The sequence below is a fragment of the Sebastes fasciatus genome, chromosome 24 (genome assembly GCF_043250625.1).
Source record: "Sebastes fasciatus isolate fSebFas1 chromosome 24, fSebFas1.pri, whole genome shotgun sequence".
NCBI classification, from domain to species: Eukaryota; Metazoa; Chordata; class Actinopteri; order Perciformes; family Sebastidae; genus Sebastes; species Sebastes fasciatus.
In genome coordinates, this window is record NC_133818.1 from 8,541,591 (window position 1) to 8,560,369 (window position 18,779).

General features: G+C 41.6%; 1 protein-coding gene across 2 annotated transcripts in view; it reads left to right on the forward strand.

Moving 5' to 3' along the window:
- The window catches only part of LOC141763039 (interleukin-1 receptor accessory protein-like 1), a 258,379-nt gene that overhangs the window by 11,014 nt on the left and 228,586 nt on the right, over positions 1-18,779 (forward strand). For both annotated transcript variants that reach the window (XM_074627288.1, XM_074627287.1), the window contains exon 2: positions 9,494-9,587. In XM_074627288.1, the coding sequence (XP_074483389.1) occupies positions 9,506-9,587 (82 nt within the window). In that variant the 5' untranslated portion in view covers positions 9,494-9,505. The remainder of the gene's footprint in view (positions 1-9,493; positions 9,588-18,779) is intronic.

Consider the following 18,779-nt stretch of genomic DNA (forward strand, 5'->3'; position numbering starts at 1 on the left):
TCGGGGATGTTTCTCTGAAATCCGCCTCCTGCTGCTATAGTTAGATGTAGCTAATGTTAGACTTCAGAAACCCTGCAGCGCGAGTGTCATTCAGCAGCTACTGTAGCACGCTTCCTCTCCAACTGAATCCCGTTTCAGACCTTGAACTCTGACCGTGCTTGAGAGCTTGATTGACACCTGCAGAACAGATCAAGCCCGCAGCGGGGAAAAGATGTGCTTGAGTTTAACCGGCTCGCTGGATTCCGTTACAAAAGTTGAGAAAGTGCTCCGAGTCAGTCGGCACAGATCTTCTCACGTAGCTGCTGCAAGAATAAAGTACAAGTTGTTGGATGAGCCAGAGACTTTCTTTTTACCTCAACGTAATGTACAGTGGCTGTTCTGACAGTATAAAGGGAGCTTAGAAATATGTGACAAAATCTCTTATATATGTGGGAATTGATTGCCCGTAACATGTTTACAAGAAAAAAAAGTGTTTTGAGGCTGATAGCATCCTTTCAAAGAATGCTAAATGATCTGCGATGCAGCGACAGAGCAGCGTCGTCAGTATTAATTTAGCAGCATGTGAATCATCACTGCGCTATAAATCCATATACATCAGAGTTAATTCAAAACTGTGTGCATTAGAGCAGCTTTAGTGCCCATTGAAAGCTGCGAGTGAACAAACAACACTTAAACAACTCCAATAATAGTCTGTGTTTTGAAAAATCAACACTGGAAAATTCGCTGAAGACGCAACAAATTGGTTTAATCTTTTAAATCACATTTTATTATGGACAGTTATAGGGAGAGTCGACTCAGTAACATTCAGATGTTAAGCACTGTGATGTCAAAATATGGATAGTTTGCACAAGACTTAGACCAGAATAATCCTCAGTTATTTGCTTCTCTGTTTGTTTCAATCATAGAAACAGAATATGAGTAGAACCATTCAAATCAATGCTGCATTAGCATTAGCATTTTAGCACTTCTGGTTCCCTCGTTTGGAAGTCAATGGGTTTTTTGAATGGGGTTTTTAGTTAGATGCCTGAAGTAAAGTCTGTGGTTAACACAAGCTGAAGAGATTTTAACGTTTTGTTCTACAACATAAAATACATCAATAATGACCCGCTCGTGAATTTTGAAGCCTTTATGTGTCTTAAAAAAGGCGGTTGCTAACAAGAGGCTAAATGAGACTACTAAACGTCATCACGCCGACTCGTCCGCCTTTACAGCCTTGTTGTGTTTCATCATTTTCTGAACGTAGCAGGCTACTTCCATGTAAACTTACGTATAAACGGACTTGCGGCAAGTCGCAAACTCACCCGGGATTCGCAACAACAATTGCCATTTTCTTTTGAACTAGTCAAATGACCGCGGCAAACTACTCCTATTCTATTTCTATGGTTTCAATGCTCTGCTGCTTGGCACCATCTCCTGATACTGCCTCACATGGTTGCCTTCTCCTCATCCTCTACTCTTCCTCCCCTTTTCTAGCGCTCATTCATCCTCTCTTCCCCTTTCACCTCTTCCTCTCAGTGATTCCAGCCGGCTCTCCCTCGGTCCTCTTAGCCCTGGCCTGGAATATCCAAAGAGAGAGCTCCGTTCATTTAATGTCATCCTTATTTCCCTGACAGCCAGGCGGGATAAAGAATCTAGTTAGCAGGCAGCTCAGGTAACGGGACTAAGAATTGGACGTGACTGCAAAGACAGTTTGTATGTGTGTGTGCGCATTCGTGTGTGTCCATAGAATTCATTTAAAGTGGATTTTTCCAAGTTGATCGGCGGCTAACAGCTCCCAACCAACAAATATGAAATATAAATTGCACATTATGTACTGTATCCTCCATATTTCACCTACAGAGTGCAGTTTCTGTCACTTCTACATAGCTTACTCGCTGTCAAATGAGAAACTAATAGCTCAGTTGTTGTTTATTTGGTCATTTGTTGAGTTCAACAGTCCCATATTATATCTATAGAGTTAAGAGTTAGTAAATGTGAGGTAATTGTGCACAGCAAGTGAAACCCAGAGGCACAAGATTTGTTATTTCCATGTACTGTACATGATGTGGCTTAGCTAGCAAGCAGGCATCTAGTGGTTAGGTTGCAGATTGCAACCACTTGAAACGTCTCCCGTGTGCCAAGCGTAGGACAGCTACAGTGGCCGAAGCGAAAACGCAAATGTCCCTATCTAGAGACAGTGTTTTGTTTGTCCGTTCTGACCTACTTTAAGCCTTTACACACCGGCGACGTGACGAATAAACGACACGAAAATGCGAAATACTCGTCTGCGGATAGAATATTATATGTCTAGGGCTTTTATTGTGAAAGATAAGAGCCTGTGGTTTAAATATGTTACTGTGCGGCATCTCAAGTATCCACATTTGTAGATGTAGATGTTTTATCCTCAGCACACAGAGACAAATCAGCCACTGACAAAAATACCCTATTGCATAACATTGCTACACACGGTGTGAGCCTTTCATTGTTCCTTATTCATCTGTTGATTGTGCTCTTGATGCTTTGTGCTGTTTTTATTCTCACTGTTGCCGGGGAGGAAGTGGACTGAGTGCATATTTTTACACCAGCGCAGAAGAAACATTTATTCTGAGGCATTTGCGGTGTTGAACATATCCAGAGATTGTCGATTGCGTTCGATATGCGACCTCTTCTCTCTCCCTCTCTCATGCGTGCACGTCAAGAACATGGAGGCTTGTGGTTGCAGGGTTATTAGATAATCCAAAATGGAATAATTCAGCAAGGAGAGCACAGACTCGTGTGGGTGTGTGTGTGCGTCAGCCAAGGGTGTAAGGGCTCGGAAAGTGTTCCTCACAAATAGAAATGTTAATAACTCACCAAGCAGAGTACATATCAATTTCCCGACTGGAGGTAGGAGGAAAGGGGCAGAGGGGTGACACGGGGAGAGGCAGTTGAGTGTTGGGGGGTAATGACAGAGGCAGAGAGGGTGGAAGTTCATACTGCAACTGAAGTGTCGCAGTTCTAATTATTTTTTGTTTTCACTTTCAATCTGGATGGGATGACACGGTACCAGAAATTTAGTAGTCAACACCACAACTAGTGACATACCACAGTAAAAAACAAAAGTAGAACAATAAATCCCATGTATTTCAACATCCACTCCTTTATTACAGTTTGCATGCTGTTTTGTTAGGAAGTTAAACAGGTCATAACTCCCTCTCTATTATCTATTTTATATTGCTTTGAAAACATCTCCTTCAAACAACTGGATTTATTCAAGTTTCTCGCCAAATACTCCATTTTACAAGATTGCATTTGAACACATCATGATAATGTTAGAAGTTACCCGCACCCAATAATCATTTTTACTGAATAGAGCCTGAGGGCATCATCTCCTGTGTTGAAATCAGCAGGACCAGAGCTACTAGAGCTACCTACAAGACTAACTAGCTCTCGTCCTATTGATTTCAACACAGATTTGTTGCTCACAATGCAGCATTATCAGGGACAAAATAGGGTGCGTCCCCTGAAAGACTCAATAGCGAGTTTACTGTGTCCCAAACACATTTTTTACCGTCCCTGGAATGACAAAATGTCATTAGTCTTGAGCCCTGACGATGGCTCAGGTACCTACTATACTGTAGAAAAACGTGCACTGTCAGGTTTTCAGAGTTTTGGCATCGACTTGATACCAAAGCATCGGTTCACGTGACATGGCATGTGACCCATAATGCTCCTTATATGTAAGGGTTCAGGTCAGAAATAGAGGCGTAGCTAGCAGGGTATGCAAGTGACTGCTAGATTTGCCTCACTCACCAGCCCAAATGGTAATCTGTTGAGTGGCTGGTAGATTTTGTAGTCCATCAGCCACAGTGGCAGGGGGACAACATTTTTTATTTCCAACCGTGGTTCCTATAGGGATTCTGGGGCCTTAAAAGAAAACTTCTGCCATCTCTCATAAAAAAATTAAAGATGAAATACATTTAAAAAAGATCTAGTAATATCTGACACTCTATTATTGACAGCACTAGTCATTTTTGCAAAGAAAATAATAAATAATTCCATAATTGTGACACCCATTGCTGTCACGGGTGTCACAATTATGAAGTTATTTATTATTTTCTTGGGATTTCTTGCTTCAGCCAGTGTTTGCATGCATGATGACTAGACTCAACACTGGAACAACAAGCAAAGAAGAAGCAAAATGTCAAAGTTGTACACCTCAATACAATCCAAATTCCAGGGCACAGTAGTGAAATGCTTACCAAACCAGCGGGAGAAGTGTAGGCCCAAATACGGATATCTGTTATTGCCTCTTGCTGTCAGTTCCTGTTGGTATCTGATATGGGTAACGTCCTACAAAGATATGAACAGCCATCCAGAAATATCAGATATGTGCGTCGGTTCAAAATTGAGCATGAGGGCCTTCAGTGTGAACAGCCCGAGAAAATGTGCGACGGAGCAAGAGAGACTCGAAATGAGAGATCTGTATAAATCATCATCTCAATATCCACCTGGCGAGCTGCAGTAAAGCCGCAGTCGTCGATCGCCGAAATTGTTTGTGTGCGAATGTGAGAGGGAGATGCGTTCCTCGGGGCCAACTCCGAGCCCCAGGAGTGCTGAGAGAGTGCCCCATTTCTCTTTCCGAACCCTCCTCGAAAGTAATTGAATTTTGGATGAATCCGCTGAGGAGGGAACACTGTCAGGGAGGAGAGAAAGTGGATGCTTGAGGAAAAAAACAATCAAAGAATGAGGGGCAGGTGACAGCACCTTTTGGATGAGCCTTTCTTTAAAGAATGGCACACTATGAGATGCTTGACAGGATAAGCTTTCATTGTGAGATTTTAAGGGAGGACTATTTTTTTCTGAGATTTCATATTTTTTTTTTGGACATCTAGTATCCGTTCATTTGTTGAAGGGGGATAACTCTTCTTGCTTTTTTTTTTTCCCGCTCTATTGTGTTCCTGATCATATCTCTGACAGTTAGACAGCTGCACTGAATCTTTCACTTCTCACTGGCTAATAACCATGTGCCAAGAAGTAAGACGATAGCGACAATAATACATTGACACCCTTTTCATGATTACCGATAACAAATTGAGGGTTTGACCTTGATAAGCCCTTAAGTAGCTCAATTCTTCAAACAGGTGGCCATCTTCTTAACCCATTTGTGCCCGCGAGTGGAATTTTAAACCCTCTGCACTGTCTCCACAGGCGGTTTAATGAACATTTCTGCCATATCCACATCTGATTGCATTAAAACCCATTGAAACTAATGGAAAAAGGCTCCTCAAGCAAATGTCTTCACCGGCTGTATGACATAATAGTTCTGTACAACTTTTATTTATATGGACTATGTAGATAGGAGCCCCTCAAATCTGTGTACTGAAAATAATAAAAATCCATCATGAACAATCAGACCACTACCCCTTTGTTTTCTGCAATCCAACTCCCAGCTGATTAAGACAGTCAAGTCATCAGTATAATCAGTTGTTAAATGACGAACTGATTGATCTGTAGCAGCTCTCCCGCTTGAGCGTAGGGACCGATACATAGCAACCAAGTAGACCAACGAAGGGGAATATGCATCGACAGTTTCATCATGGTCATGCTGACAACGACAATAAAGTCATCGGGCCGTATCCAGTGCCAAAAAAAAAGCTGCTTTCAGTTTAGTTGGTGGGATTGTATAACATAACAGACGCTACACTGAAAGTCCCCCACCATGGACACAAAGCGACAGAATTAAGTGGAACCCTGAAAGGCACTTCAATGCAAATAACAACCGTATAGACACGCAGCGAGCAATCATGTATTACAAAAGCCAGAATGCCCGCATCAATACGTGTGCGGCTGCCAGATGAGTTCAACACCTTTTTATGCCTGCTTTGATCTCCTCAACAGAGCCAGCCATTAAAGCCCTTTCCTCAGAGGACCTGGCTCTCGTGTATACAGCAGACGTGAGAAAGGCCCCGCCGAGGAGGGTGAATGTGAAGCCCGCCGTGTGCTAAGAACATGAGCCTAACGTTTAGCTGATGTCTTAACCAACACATTCGACACATCGCTCTTTCAGGAGCGCCGCATCTGCCTCGAAATACCAATCAAGTCAAGTCTGCAGTACCATGCCCCAATAATTACCCACCTGTGGCGTTCACCCCCATGTCAAAGATCCCCAACTGGATTGATCTGAATGTTGCTTGACAAGCTCAAGTACTACCTTAACTGGATTCTGGACTTCCTCACCAACCACCCAATTTGTCTGTTATCAGCTCATTAAATGTGCGTTATCAGTCGTTCTCATAGATGTGGGACAGTAGGGGCCTGCTACACCTACTACGTTGTAGAAGTGAAAGCAAAACTTTAAAGCAACACATTGTAAACCTGAATGAAATGTTGCGTTTTGAACACAAACAAAACGTTTTTAGGTTTAGGCAACAAAACATCTTAGTTAAGTTTAGGGAAAAAGATTGTAATTTGGCTAAAAATAACCACGTTTGAAAAGTGAAAGTGATCGCCCATGTGAATCAATGATAAAACCTACTAGTGGGTGTAGCAGGGCCCTACTGACCCACATCTATGAGGCTCATAACAACTGATAACGTCCGTTTAATGACCTGACAAGTCTAACCGTCTCTGCACTGTCCACAAAATACTGCTAAATACAAGTATTTTGAGCTCCAGATTCCATCGAACTTCCACTGATCATTATTGTATCGTCGCCCCACACTGGTGAGATGAGGTGCCCATAGAACAGTTACGGATGTCACCTAGTCCAGCCTAAGTCAGTTCACCTTGTCGCTCTTCTGGCAGGAGATACACAGGCATCTGCTGACTACAGGCCAGCTTCTTCCCTCAGGCTCCTCAGTAAATCTCCTCAACACCACTTTAACTCCCCCCACACCACCACCAATGGACACTCAAATGTCACTCATCTCACCCTACCTCTGCTCTACATGCTCCACATCTGGCATTAAATACAGTTTGACTAGAAATAGTGAATTTACAGACAGTTAATTACGGTAATTGGCAATTTTGGAGAAAAAATCCAGAACATTCCCTTGTTCCAGCATATATATTGTGAGGATTTGCTTCTTTTCTTTGTCTTTTGTGGTAGTAAACTGAATCTCTTTGGGTTTTGGACTCTTGGTCAGACAAAACAAGACATAAAGATGTCATCTGGGGCTTTAGCAAATTGCGATGAGCATTTTCTTCTATTTTGTGACATTTTATAGACCAAATTACTGTTTGATTAATCATGAAAATAATCTACAGATTAATCAATCATGAAAATAATCATTAGTTGCAGGCTCTGAATGATTACAGGTAGTTCCTCTTTTCAAATCATAATTAAGCACTGGGCCCTATTCCAGGGCTATGTTTTTTTTACTGTTTAGTATAGTATATACTGGTATTTCAATTATATTTACATTCAAATCTACACCCTATACTTCTTAATTGCCCATGGAAAAGACACAAATAACATAAGAGAAAAAAAAAAAAACCCTGTGAGATCAGTGTCCTTTGTGAAACCTGTCTTCTGGAGTCATTTCCCTCTCAACGGCTGCGCACAAGCTTAAAGCAAAGCACTATGTCACGTCTTCATGTGTGATTCTTTAATATATTTAATCCCATAATCCACAATTTTTGCTCTCTGCACACATGCAGGCATAGTGTATGATCAGCGCACCCAACGGAACATGACTTACTGCTCATCAGTATAGTTGGTACCAACAAAAAAATTAATTACCTCGCGTCGCAAGAGCACGTTGTTAACCTTTTTCAGCGATAATAAGTGGTTGCTTTAGTGTCTAGGATATCACTGTAAACTGGAGGAATACGGAGCAGAACTGGCGATTCAGTCGTTTCCTCTGTGTTGAAACCAAAGCAAGACACCGCAGCTTTTGTGCTAATGTTGCAGACTTGCGCCCCAACATGGAAAACTAATTAAAAAGATAAGATTTTTGTGCGGTGGCGTTCAGCTTTTCTGAGGTGGCATTGGTTGCAGAAAGCAAGGGGCTGACGACAATGGGCCTTTGACGAGGAGAACGCGGCAATGTCGCCTTGTTTGGCCACTGGCCAGTTTCGCATGCCACTGCGAGTGTCTCGAGGGTTATTGTGGCTTTTCAGGGTTTCCCCTCAAAGGCATTCTGATGCAGCTTTGTGGAATCTATGTGAAGCAGCTTTGTCGTGACTGAAATGCCAATGGATGCGCACTTGTAGCCTACATGGACATGTTGACGAGCCGTAGCAGAGATGGCACTTTTGCCTATGGCAATGAGGGTAACTGGTAGCCAAACAAGAAGAAGAATTATACACACATGGAGGGGTGTGATGAGCGTATCACTGAGGAATACTGTTACTGTAGCTGGTTGCAAAATGTGACTTACTAAAACTTTCATTTAGAACTTTAGAGTCCTATTTTATATTGGATAAAGAGGGCCTGCATTATTATCAGATAATGCGCATGATCCTCACAATGCAGCCTCATTATTTTTCTTAATGAAACAAATATCTATTCCAAGGCTTGTATTGTATGATGTGAATAACCAATATGTATATTTCAATCGTTGGTATAGCTGTGGTGTAAACTAGATCACTCCAACCTGTGCTGTTATGAGATATAACATGTTACCACACATTATTTTTCAATAACTGCACGGCTCGTCATGGATTTATGTAGATCTGTGAATGCAGAGATAAAAAATCTGCCTGACCAACATTAAATACCAAAATTGTAAAAAAAAAAAGTCTTATAACTCTGAATTGGCCGATATTTTTTTTTCAGCCCGGTCACCCGAAAAGGTGTATGAATAACATGATAATGTGCTAGGCATTTTATTTTTACGATGAGCTGAAGATACAGTTTCTAAATTACCTGTCGTTCTTTGACATTTCTGTGATACGGTGTTTGACTGACATCAAGTGAATTATCATGTTATTCCCATTATCACCATTTCCGTCATTACCAACATCACTTTTGATAGTTCTCAGTATATTAGGCCACATTCCGTTCTATCCACCGTCACATACAGCTTCCCTGTAATGTAAGAAAACCTGTATGATAACGGAGCGATATCCTGATCTAAGTGGAGACCTGATTATGTCATATTGGTCGGGAGAGAAGCTGGATTAGTGTTGTAGGCAGTTGACAAAGCTGCAAAGCCAGGTCCGTCTTGATAGAGATGCATCTTGACATTTGTATCATCAACAGCCTCCCCCTCATTATACAGTAAGTCCCTGAAGAGCCATTGGTATAAATAAAGCCGAGGCAGACAAACACTTTGGGGAGCAGAATTTGCACATACGGGCGTTGGATCTTTTCCAGCTGACCTTAGGTCTTGTAAAAACTTTCTGTAATTATTGGCTCAGAAACTCACAGCTTTTTTTTTTTTTTTTTTTATTTGAGCCTTGATTGAGCATCTCCTGCCAAAATCATTATCTCTGCTTTTTTGTTTTTTTGTTTTGTTGATGTTTTGGACGGATATTCGCAGGCTGTCTCGGTACGGAATAAAAATCAAGCTTTTTTGTTTCCTTGTAGGACTGGTAAAAAATGAAAGCTCCCATTCCTCTTCTGATCCTGCTTCATGCCGTTGTGGTCCATTGCCTGAAAGTGGTGTCGAAGAGAGGCTCAGGTAAGTCTTCTTTTTTACCACACATATTATGTCTTCCTTTCCTTTCCCGAAAACACAATGGGGGAAATGCCAAATAGTGAGTGTCCACATCTACAGCTACATAAATTGGTGCACATTTCAATCCCTCAAACCTACCAATATTTCAAGGCTCTTCTTTTCATTGCCTGAAATTATGTTTCAGTCAACAGCAGGAGGATCACGTGTCCTTGTGCTGTTGTACTTGGAGGACAACCAGGGCTGTCCTGTCTTTTAACAGCTTGATTTTTAAGTCCACAAACACTCAATTTGAGATTTCTGCGAGTGACGATGGGATATTCCGTTGTTGATCTTTGCAGATCAGTTGCACGGTATACTCTTGTTTTGTTGTAGAAGATAACCAGAACATGTTTTGCGTTGAAGGGTTTGCAACACACCTCTTAATTACATTAACTTTTGCCTTCATTATCTGCGGCTTAAATCAGATTTTAGTTAATTACATTCTGGTTTTGGCTTTGTTTTCTTTACATATGTGTGTCCATGTTATTTGAGCGCAATCAATTGTTCCAGTAGATGCAATGATCACAGTTCAGTAGTACTGCAGAGAGGAGGTGAGCCAATGATCTTTTGCTTTCTGGATCCACGAAGCATCAAAGGATGCAGCTGTGGCCTTTATAGGAAGTATTTACATGGTTGTGGCACTAATACCTCATGACTCCACAGAAATAATTACTTTCTCCGAGAGGATAGACGCGTAGAGGTGGAGGAACAATCCACTAACATGAAACATAAAGTAAGCCTTTTGCAGTTTTTTTTTGTCTATCCAGAGGCTGCTTGCGTCTGGGTTTTTTACCCATGCATATTAGACACAGGTGCAGAAATGGCCCAAGGCTCATCAAAGGGCTTTCTGCTTTTCCAGCAGAAGTCCCCACGGGCTATCTCATCGGACGCTTCACGAGCCATTGCCCAGGGCAAGGATTTGAAACGTTGTCCACTGATAAATGAACGCCCCTATCCGAGCCAGACCTCCGTCCTTTTGTTCCTCTTCTTTTACCTCGTACGGCTTTATTAGAAGCCATGCTGCGTTGTAAGTTAGAGCGCCGTTGTAAAAAGGGATTCTGGGCAATGAAAGCCAGTTTGAAATTGCATCCCTATAATTTTTTTTTTCATGGAATGGAAAGAAACAGCGGGGGCGGGAAGGTGAATATCCTGGTGTCATAGCAGGTATATTTCCAAAGAAGCGTTTTAGGTTTCCTTTGTTTATGAGATGGCACTTTTCCATTTTGTTTGGTAATATTTATATTGTAGATTGGATCTCATTTAAAATCTCACTTGCAGTATGGCTTCCTCTGATCGCCTGGCACTACTTACATGTCATATACACCACTGGGAAGAGCAATGCAATGCAATATGAGACGATTTAAGCTTTGGTTGGGTCATGCAGCTGTCGGAAAGGGTTGTCTGACGGCATGGTAAAGCGTCTGTGGAAGAATTTTAGCTACTTAAAAAAAGGCTAAAAAAGGTTTTTGTGCAACTTTCTGATCTGAACCGCTGCAGTACATTGCTTAGCTTCCACACCAGTACTTCTGTCTGCTTTTCCAAACTGGGAGCATGCCAATTGCCATCTAAGTTACTGTATGTGATGTTAATACACTGAATATACGGATGTATATTTACTGCACATGTAGCAGCGTCATCCTGAAGAATTCTACATCGGGTCACGTGGGAAAAAGTTTTTAGAAGGGCTTTGTAAAATAGCATTTTGACGCTAAAACATACGTACTTTGACCAAAATTTGCATGTTCGGATTTGAATACTTAAGGAACACCACTGGGAAGCTACAGGATGATAAAAAAAACTAAAAAAATGATAATAATAATAGGGACCTGCCTTTTAAATCCAAACCGTTAAAAGCCTCTTGCTTTGTATCTACAATTTCCTCAGGAAAATACAGGGATCCAGCTGAAATTGATCAAACAAATTACTGATTTAATCTCTAATAAGACGACTCCCAACTCTGTAAACATGTGGTGTTTTCCATCCGTACCCCTTTGTTAAAACAAATCCACTGTAGACAATCAAACCTGTAAGTGTCGGCTCATTAAAGGAAATTAAATGGCTTGATTGACTCCCTCAGGAACAATGAATCCACTATCTCACTTGCTTTCACCGGGCTCACACTTCCACACAAACACACACATCAACTCCAGAAAGGCCCCGCACAGTGCTGCATGTGCACGGCTATTATCTGTAGATGATTAAATTCAAAACACCCGTCTCTGAGTAATGCTTTGTCTGCATTTGTACTCGGGGTGGAACAGTGCAAAAACATACAATGCATATCTGCCATACTAATCCTCGGCGTGCATAAGCAGGAGAAGGTATCCATTTGTCCTCTGCTGTGGTTCCTCTTTGTTAGAATGCTGATATGGCCTGAATGGTTGAGTGAACAGAATAATTATGTATATTTCTGCTTAAAACAGCACATCAAGTCAGATGTTGGAGTAAAACCCCACTCTTGGATGCTCTTACATTGTTATATACTCAGTCAGTGATCTTCAATGTACAATTCATTCCAGCAGATATCTTGTGATGACGTGTATTGGTCGTGAAGCATCTTGTGGCTGCATTGCATTCTGGTTTATTGAGGCTATTGTCCGCGTACAAATCGGATCAGTTTCTGACAAATGAATGTAGAAATCAACTCTTTGATTATGATCCTGAATCAAGGAGATTTTCTTCTGTTGTACATAGTTGTAACAGCACTGTATGTATTTGTTTCATTGCTATTAGGGATGTCACGATACCAGAAATGTAGTAGTCAATACCAATACCGGTGAAATTCCACGATTCTCAATACCAATTCGATACCATGGTAAAAACAAAAGTAATACAATGAATCCTATGTACATCAACATCCACTCCTTTATTACCATTTGCATACTGTTTTTTGTTAAGAATCATAATTCCCTCTCTATTATCTATTTTATATTGCTATAACTACATTTTACAAGATTACATTTGAACACATAATGATAAGGTTAGAATTTACCTTTGCCCAATACTCATTTTTACTGAATAGAGTCTGAACGCATCATAATGATGATGATTTCGACACGGATTTGTTGTTCGCTATGTAACATTATCAGGGAAATAGGGTTCGTCCCCTGGACGCGTCGATAGTGAGTTTATTGCGTCCCAAGCACATTTTTTATTGTCTCCGGGACGCCGTGACGCCATTCGTCTTGAACCCTGAAGGTACTTGTGGTACTGTAGAAAAATGAGTACTGACATGAAACCTGACATGAACTGACTTGAAATCCCATTTGCTTGTAAATCAGTATTCGTATTTGTTTGTGGTCAGAACGCACATCGCAGTTTAACAGATATGGCGTGAGGTCTAAAAATCAGTCAACAAGTGACACAACTACTGTGAAATTGGCCTTCAACAAGACACTTAACAATGATTTGCTTCTTTCTGTAGAGCAACACTAGAGCCCTTTGGTTGCACATAGCAGCTCCCATATATGAATGTGGTATAAATGTACTGTATGGACTGCAGTGTTCCTGGAAAAGAACAAGATGGCTGTGAAAATGATTGATTAGGAAATCTGTTTGGAATAATCAGAAGAGTCTAGCTTTGTTGGTCTATTTCTGTTGCACTTCCTATTCTTGTTTTTCTGTTCTCTGTTGCTGTTATTGTCTTAAACACACAATCAGCTCCCTTGTTGGCCACTTGTTCCATACTAATATACAATCGCTGCTTGGAAGCGTCGTGTGAGAAATCCTAAAAGCGCCCGTTTGGTTATTCGGCACAGCGAGCAGAAAGGAGCAGAATCCTCTTTTTGTGCACTACACAGCCACATTTAATTTGATACGAAATAGAAACTGGAGAGTTCATGTAAGGTCTCACTTTCTGACTCTCTGAAGTAATAACTATGCATTTATTCTTTTTCTCACCTCTGAACATGGTTTACAATCAGAGTGAGAGGGAGCTACTGAGGGTGACTTTTGGCAGACCTGAATACAGAATGGAATAAAAGGGCATTGCAAAAGCGGCTAAACAGAACATTTTCCCTAAATACGGTAGTAGCTTTCTAATTTATTTCACGGGCATCGCCGTTTTTCCGCACTAGGCCGTGAACTCTGCTGTGCTTCTTATTTTTGGTGTTCAGTTGTACTCCATGCAGCTTCTAGTACTTCCCAGGCATCAGGAGTTGCTGTTATCCCCGGGGATTTGCTGCGACGCCGCTTACTTAGGAGCACTTTTACAGCATGACTGTTTTGAGGATGGGACCTGCTGTCTTTTTGTCATGATCTGGCTTTCTATTTTTGGCCAAAATATGATTAATATTCAGTGGGATGGGGAAAAAAACAGGTTTTTTTTACGATTTGGAAATTTTTTTAATGCCAGAATCAATATATTTGCTTTATTTGAGTCTCTGCAGAGGTAGAAGGAAGTTACCGCTTTTATTGTTGTAGTCTGAGTAGTGTGACGTCATATCCGTTCCGTATCCGTCAACCAAAACAAACCGCAGCGACCCGAGAACAAGAAAGTTGAAAACGGCGGAGGGTCCGTGTGGATACGACCTGCACCCTCACATGTTAAATCCAAAGTGGTAAACACTACACATCCAGTAAAGTCTGGAAACACTTTGGGTTTCACACATTCCAGGAAAAGCAGAGCTAGACATCACGGCTAAAGCTGCATACTAACTCTGTCATGGACAGGAAACGTTATCGTATTGCGGTAATGTGCAGTCGAGCCAGCCGTCACTCTCATCTCCGTGGTCAAATGGTCATTATACCTGACAATGACTGATATATTTGACTTCAGGACATCTCTCACTACAAACACGCTGAAAATCAAACATTTTTACTGTATTAATTTAGAGATTTTCAAAGTAAAAGTCCCTAGGAGTGTATGATTTAAACTTTTTCCTATGGTCTAGTGTTAAAAAAGTTGATCACAATAAATCGCAATTCTTAAAAATACCAATACTTATCGAATCTGCACCCTAGTATCGTGATAGTTTTGAATATGAGGATAGGTGAATCGTCCCAGCCCTAATATTCAGTGAATGTCCTCTTTGAATCCACTCATGCTTGATTTATTCCACCATTCATCTGATTTGTAAGAAAACGGAAATATTGTGCTTTTGTGTCCCCCAAATCAACACAGCAGTTAGGAAACCGCTCCAAAATGGGGCTGTCAAGAGTTTGTATTGTTCATGGTTGATTTCTAATGAGGCAAACCGGGTACGGCGTCACAGTCAGCCACCGACCATTTACCCCTGTGGACGCTGCAGGGACAATAGCTCCGTCTATTCTGAACAATCGCTTGTCATTTTTCCAAAAACAAACAAACAAATAAACAGCTTTTTGGTCCACTCAGCATTTTAAAAGTTTACTTGCTGCAGTGCAGGAAACATTTATATTCACTAAAAGTCTCCCCTTAACAAAACTGTTAACACATGTCCCCCTCAGTGATGACAGTTGTAGATCCACAATCATATTCCTTGACGTTGATTGAGACAGATTTGGCCTCTCTCCTCCCCGCTGCTGTGCAGTCATTAGTCCCCATATCTTCACCTGACATTGATGAGTCCCCAGACAAATGATGCTTACCTTTCCCCAGTAATTCCAGCAATGCATTACCCATAACGCTCCCTCACAGCGGATGCATCACTCTGTTATTCATGCATACGTAAAAAGCCGCGGTTTGGAAATGGAATCCCCTTCTAGTTTCTATTAAGGATGGTCCGAGGGCCCGGCGTGTCACTCTGATGAAGAGTAGCTGTAAATAAAACACGCCACCGCAACAAGACCTTGGTTCCCATTAGAGAGCAGCCGCTCATCATCCGTCTCTCCACCCGTGTATTTATCTACTGCCGCTACAGTAGGTCCACAACATATATTTTTTCCCCCAGACTTTACGCTCTCGCAGGGAGGAAGAATCAAGGACATCCTGACAGTCGGTTCAATTTACAGTCCTCACACCCGTCGCGACGCGCAACTCCGGGAGGATGTCAACATTAACATGTCAGCTAAAGGATAGGATCTCTCCCCCCCCTACATTAATGGGGCTACTCGCAATTTGGCCAATAATAAGGCTCCTGCTAATTGGACAAGACAGTGATTCCTAACGGGGGACGTCAGCGCACGGCACAAATTCAATTATGACAACCCATTTGACTTTGTAATTGATATTAAAGGACGTTAAATATGGCAGGAAGCTATCAGGAAGAACTTTGAAGGAGAAAGAAGGCCCTTTCTACTATGCCTTTTCTTTTACAAATGAAAACTACGCGGGAGATCGTTGTTTGCAAGATCCTGGCGGACCATTTCTAATGCAGAGTTCAAAGGGTTAAAGTCATAAAAATCTTATTGATATTAATATAAAAGTGCCATCAGATCAACTACACACCACTTGAGGTTGTCAGTGGTAACAGCTTTTGATGTAAAGGCTCAAAATAAAGTTTAGAATCGTTCTAAAACAAAACTAAAGCTGTGGTTGAAAACTGAAAGCTGAAACTCAAGCCCTCTTCTCCCCCTCCCCTCTCCTCTCTCTCCGTCACACACACTCAGAGGCACACATCCGTGTATACCCGCGGTTCATCTTCCCCTCGGTCAATACCACATACCTGCCACAAACGCTGAATGATTGCCTCCACCGCGCCGCCCGTTCATCGCGGGGGGAGATTGATCACACACATGATATTAGAAATGAAATGGCTTGCCACATGGAGTTGTTTTCCCTCCCGCTGCTCGGAGAGAGAGAGAGGGAGAGAGAGAAGCGACTCAACAAGTGTGCCAGATATAAGCCTCTCGACAACCAAGGGGAGGGGGGTTACTACGGATATGTGTTCCAGGTTGGGGGACACATGTCACGGCCCTCCGTAGCGAGATGGATGACGATCAATCACCTGATTTATGAGCGGAATAGCCTCTCCGTGGCCTGCTTCCTGACCTGTAATAATGTTACAACACCACAGCAATTGAGAAAAATGCCAGGGAAGCGGTGCAGAGGGCTGCAGATATGGCGTGCAGCTGTAGGTTGTTTAAAGCGTCCGTGTGTGGATCAAAGACGTATCCGATTACAGCTATTTTTTTTATTTATTTGACACATTTGGGTTTAAGGCATCGACTGTGGAAGAATATTACCCCATAGGCGTGTGAAGCCTCCGGGATGATTGGATTTAGGTTTACTGAAATCCAGATTTGGGAAATGGGGCGGAAGTGTGGGTGGAGCTAATAGGCTCTGACACCTGTCAATCAAGCATACATGTCCCCAAACGCAGTTATCTTTTAGTGCATGTTTCTGGCTGCATTTTTATTGATTTTGTGGCATCTTAAATGTGCAAACATGATTGTTATTCCTGTTCCTTTTGCATGATCCTCTCTAGTTGAGATGTCACCATTAAAACAGCTTTTACTTCAGACAGAAATTGACATTTTATCCGCCCCCCTTTAAATAATTATGATTTATTTTAGGGGGTTGGAATCACCAGAGGCCCCACGATACGATCTTATTTTGCAATATGCTGAGTATTGCGATAAGACATATTATGATTTATTGCCTTTTATCAACTGCAAATTATGCAGTTTGTTTTATTTAATAAGATACAGTTTTCTGTCCATTTGTGATGTCACAAATCTACAATATTTAGACCATTTCACAGTTTCAAACGTAAGCGTTCTAAATGTGTCCCAGTGTATTTCCTGCTGCAGTGTATGTAAATAACATCAGCTGACAGTAAGTAAACATGGACCTAAGCTGTTGCCTAGCAACGCAATTCCGTTGAAATGCACTAAAACGGATCGTTTCAGACAGAGAGTAAATATAGGTATATTCAGGCAGACAGTATGAGGAAAATAAAGTTGTTTTTGAACATTAAAGCATGGAAACATGTTCTAGTAGAAACATAAAATACAAGTATGAACCTGAAAATTAGCATGATATGGGACCTTTAAAGGCTATAAAATCGAACATTATCAACCTTTGAGCTGAAAACTAAAGGGTTAAAATGTGAAATATATACAAATACACTGAGTGAAACATTTCAATTTTCCTCCCACCTTCATTTGTTGTTCTGTTCACTGTCTTGGAACCTCAACCGTCTGCAGGCATTCAACATTAAACACAATATATATTGCATTATCTCCAGTTTAATATTTCCCTCTGAAAGATAATACGTTCATTTCAGGCTCCCTTAGCAAATTATCGCGGCCCACTTTAAACAGCCGGGGCGTTTGGTACCAATTTGGGAGATTATATGTGTGGATGATAATGAGCTTTAGTCCGAAAGAGGATTTAAACACGGAGAAGGCTGGCCACTGCTTAATTTAAGGAAATCTGGCTCTCAGGTTTTAAGGAAGAGGACTTTAGGGGAAATAAAACTCCCTACAGAAAAAATATATATTTGTAATGAGTTAAGGCCCTAATTTGGACGCGAACAGTCCCGGAAATGATTTTTAATTCCTCTTGACTGCTTGCCTCTCACGAAGCTGAGCGACGGGGGGAAATGAAGCTGTAATCTCTCAGTACTATGCAAATCGCCTGGAGGCGGCGATGGGACTGTACCCAAAAATATCACACATTTTAACCCGGGGCTGCACCGCGTGATTAATCCGTGCGGGTACTCCCCCTCACTCTGCGTCGCTCTTCGCCTGCATGCATCCATCTAGCAATCTTAGCACAAGATGTTTATGCAAGTCAGTAACCTTGCCCTGTCTTTATGTCTCACCCAACATCTCCCCTCAACCCTCCCGTGCATAGAAAGCGATAGTTATTGCCGCCATTGATTGGCGACTTTCTCCCGGAGGCCAGACAGGATCGCTGAGGAGACGGATAGATGTCTCACAGGATAATTAAAGCAATACACTCACGCCTAATCCCATAATCATCATTCGATTTCAACTGGTTTAAAACCGAGAGGCTGTTTTTTTTTTACCAAAAACCCGATCATTCATGTACCTTTCTGCTGTGATTTCTGTTTGCTTATCTAATTCGAAAACCTAACATGTAGACCAAATCCTATGCTAAATTACACACCTGCAGTATCTGCTTGAGTGGACTAGATGATAGCTCATATCCCTCCTTGCGAGATCTCCTCCTGTTAAAAAAGACAGGTTTTTTTCCCGTCATTTGTGGAAATCAGACAAACTGGTAATTTGATTTCCACTTGTCTCGACCTCCGCAATCTCCGAGCCGTT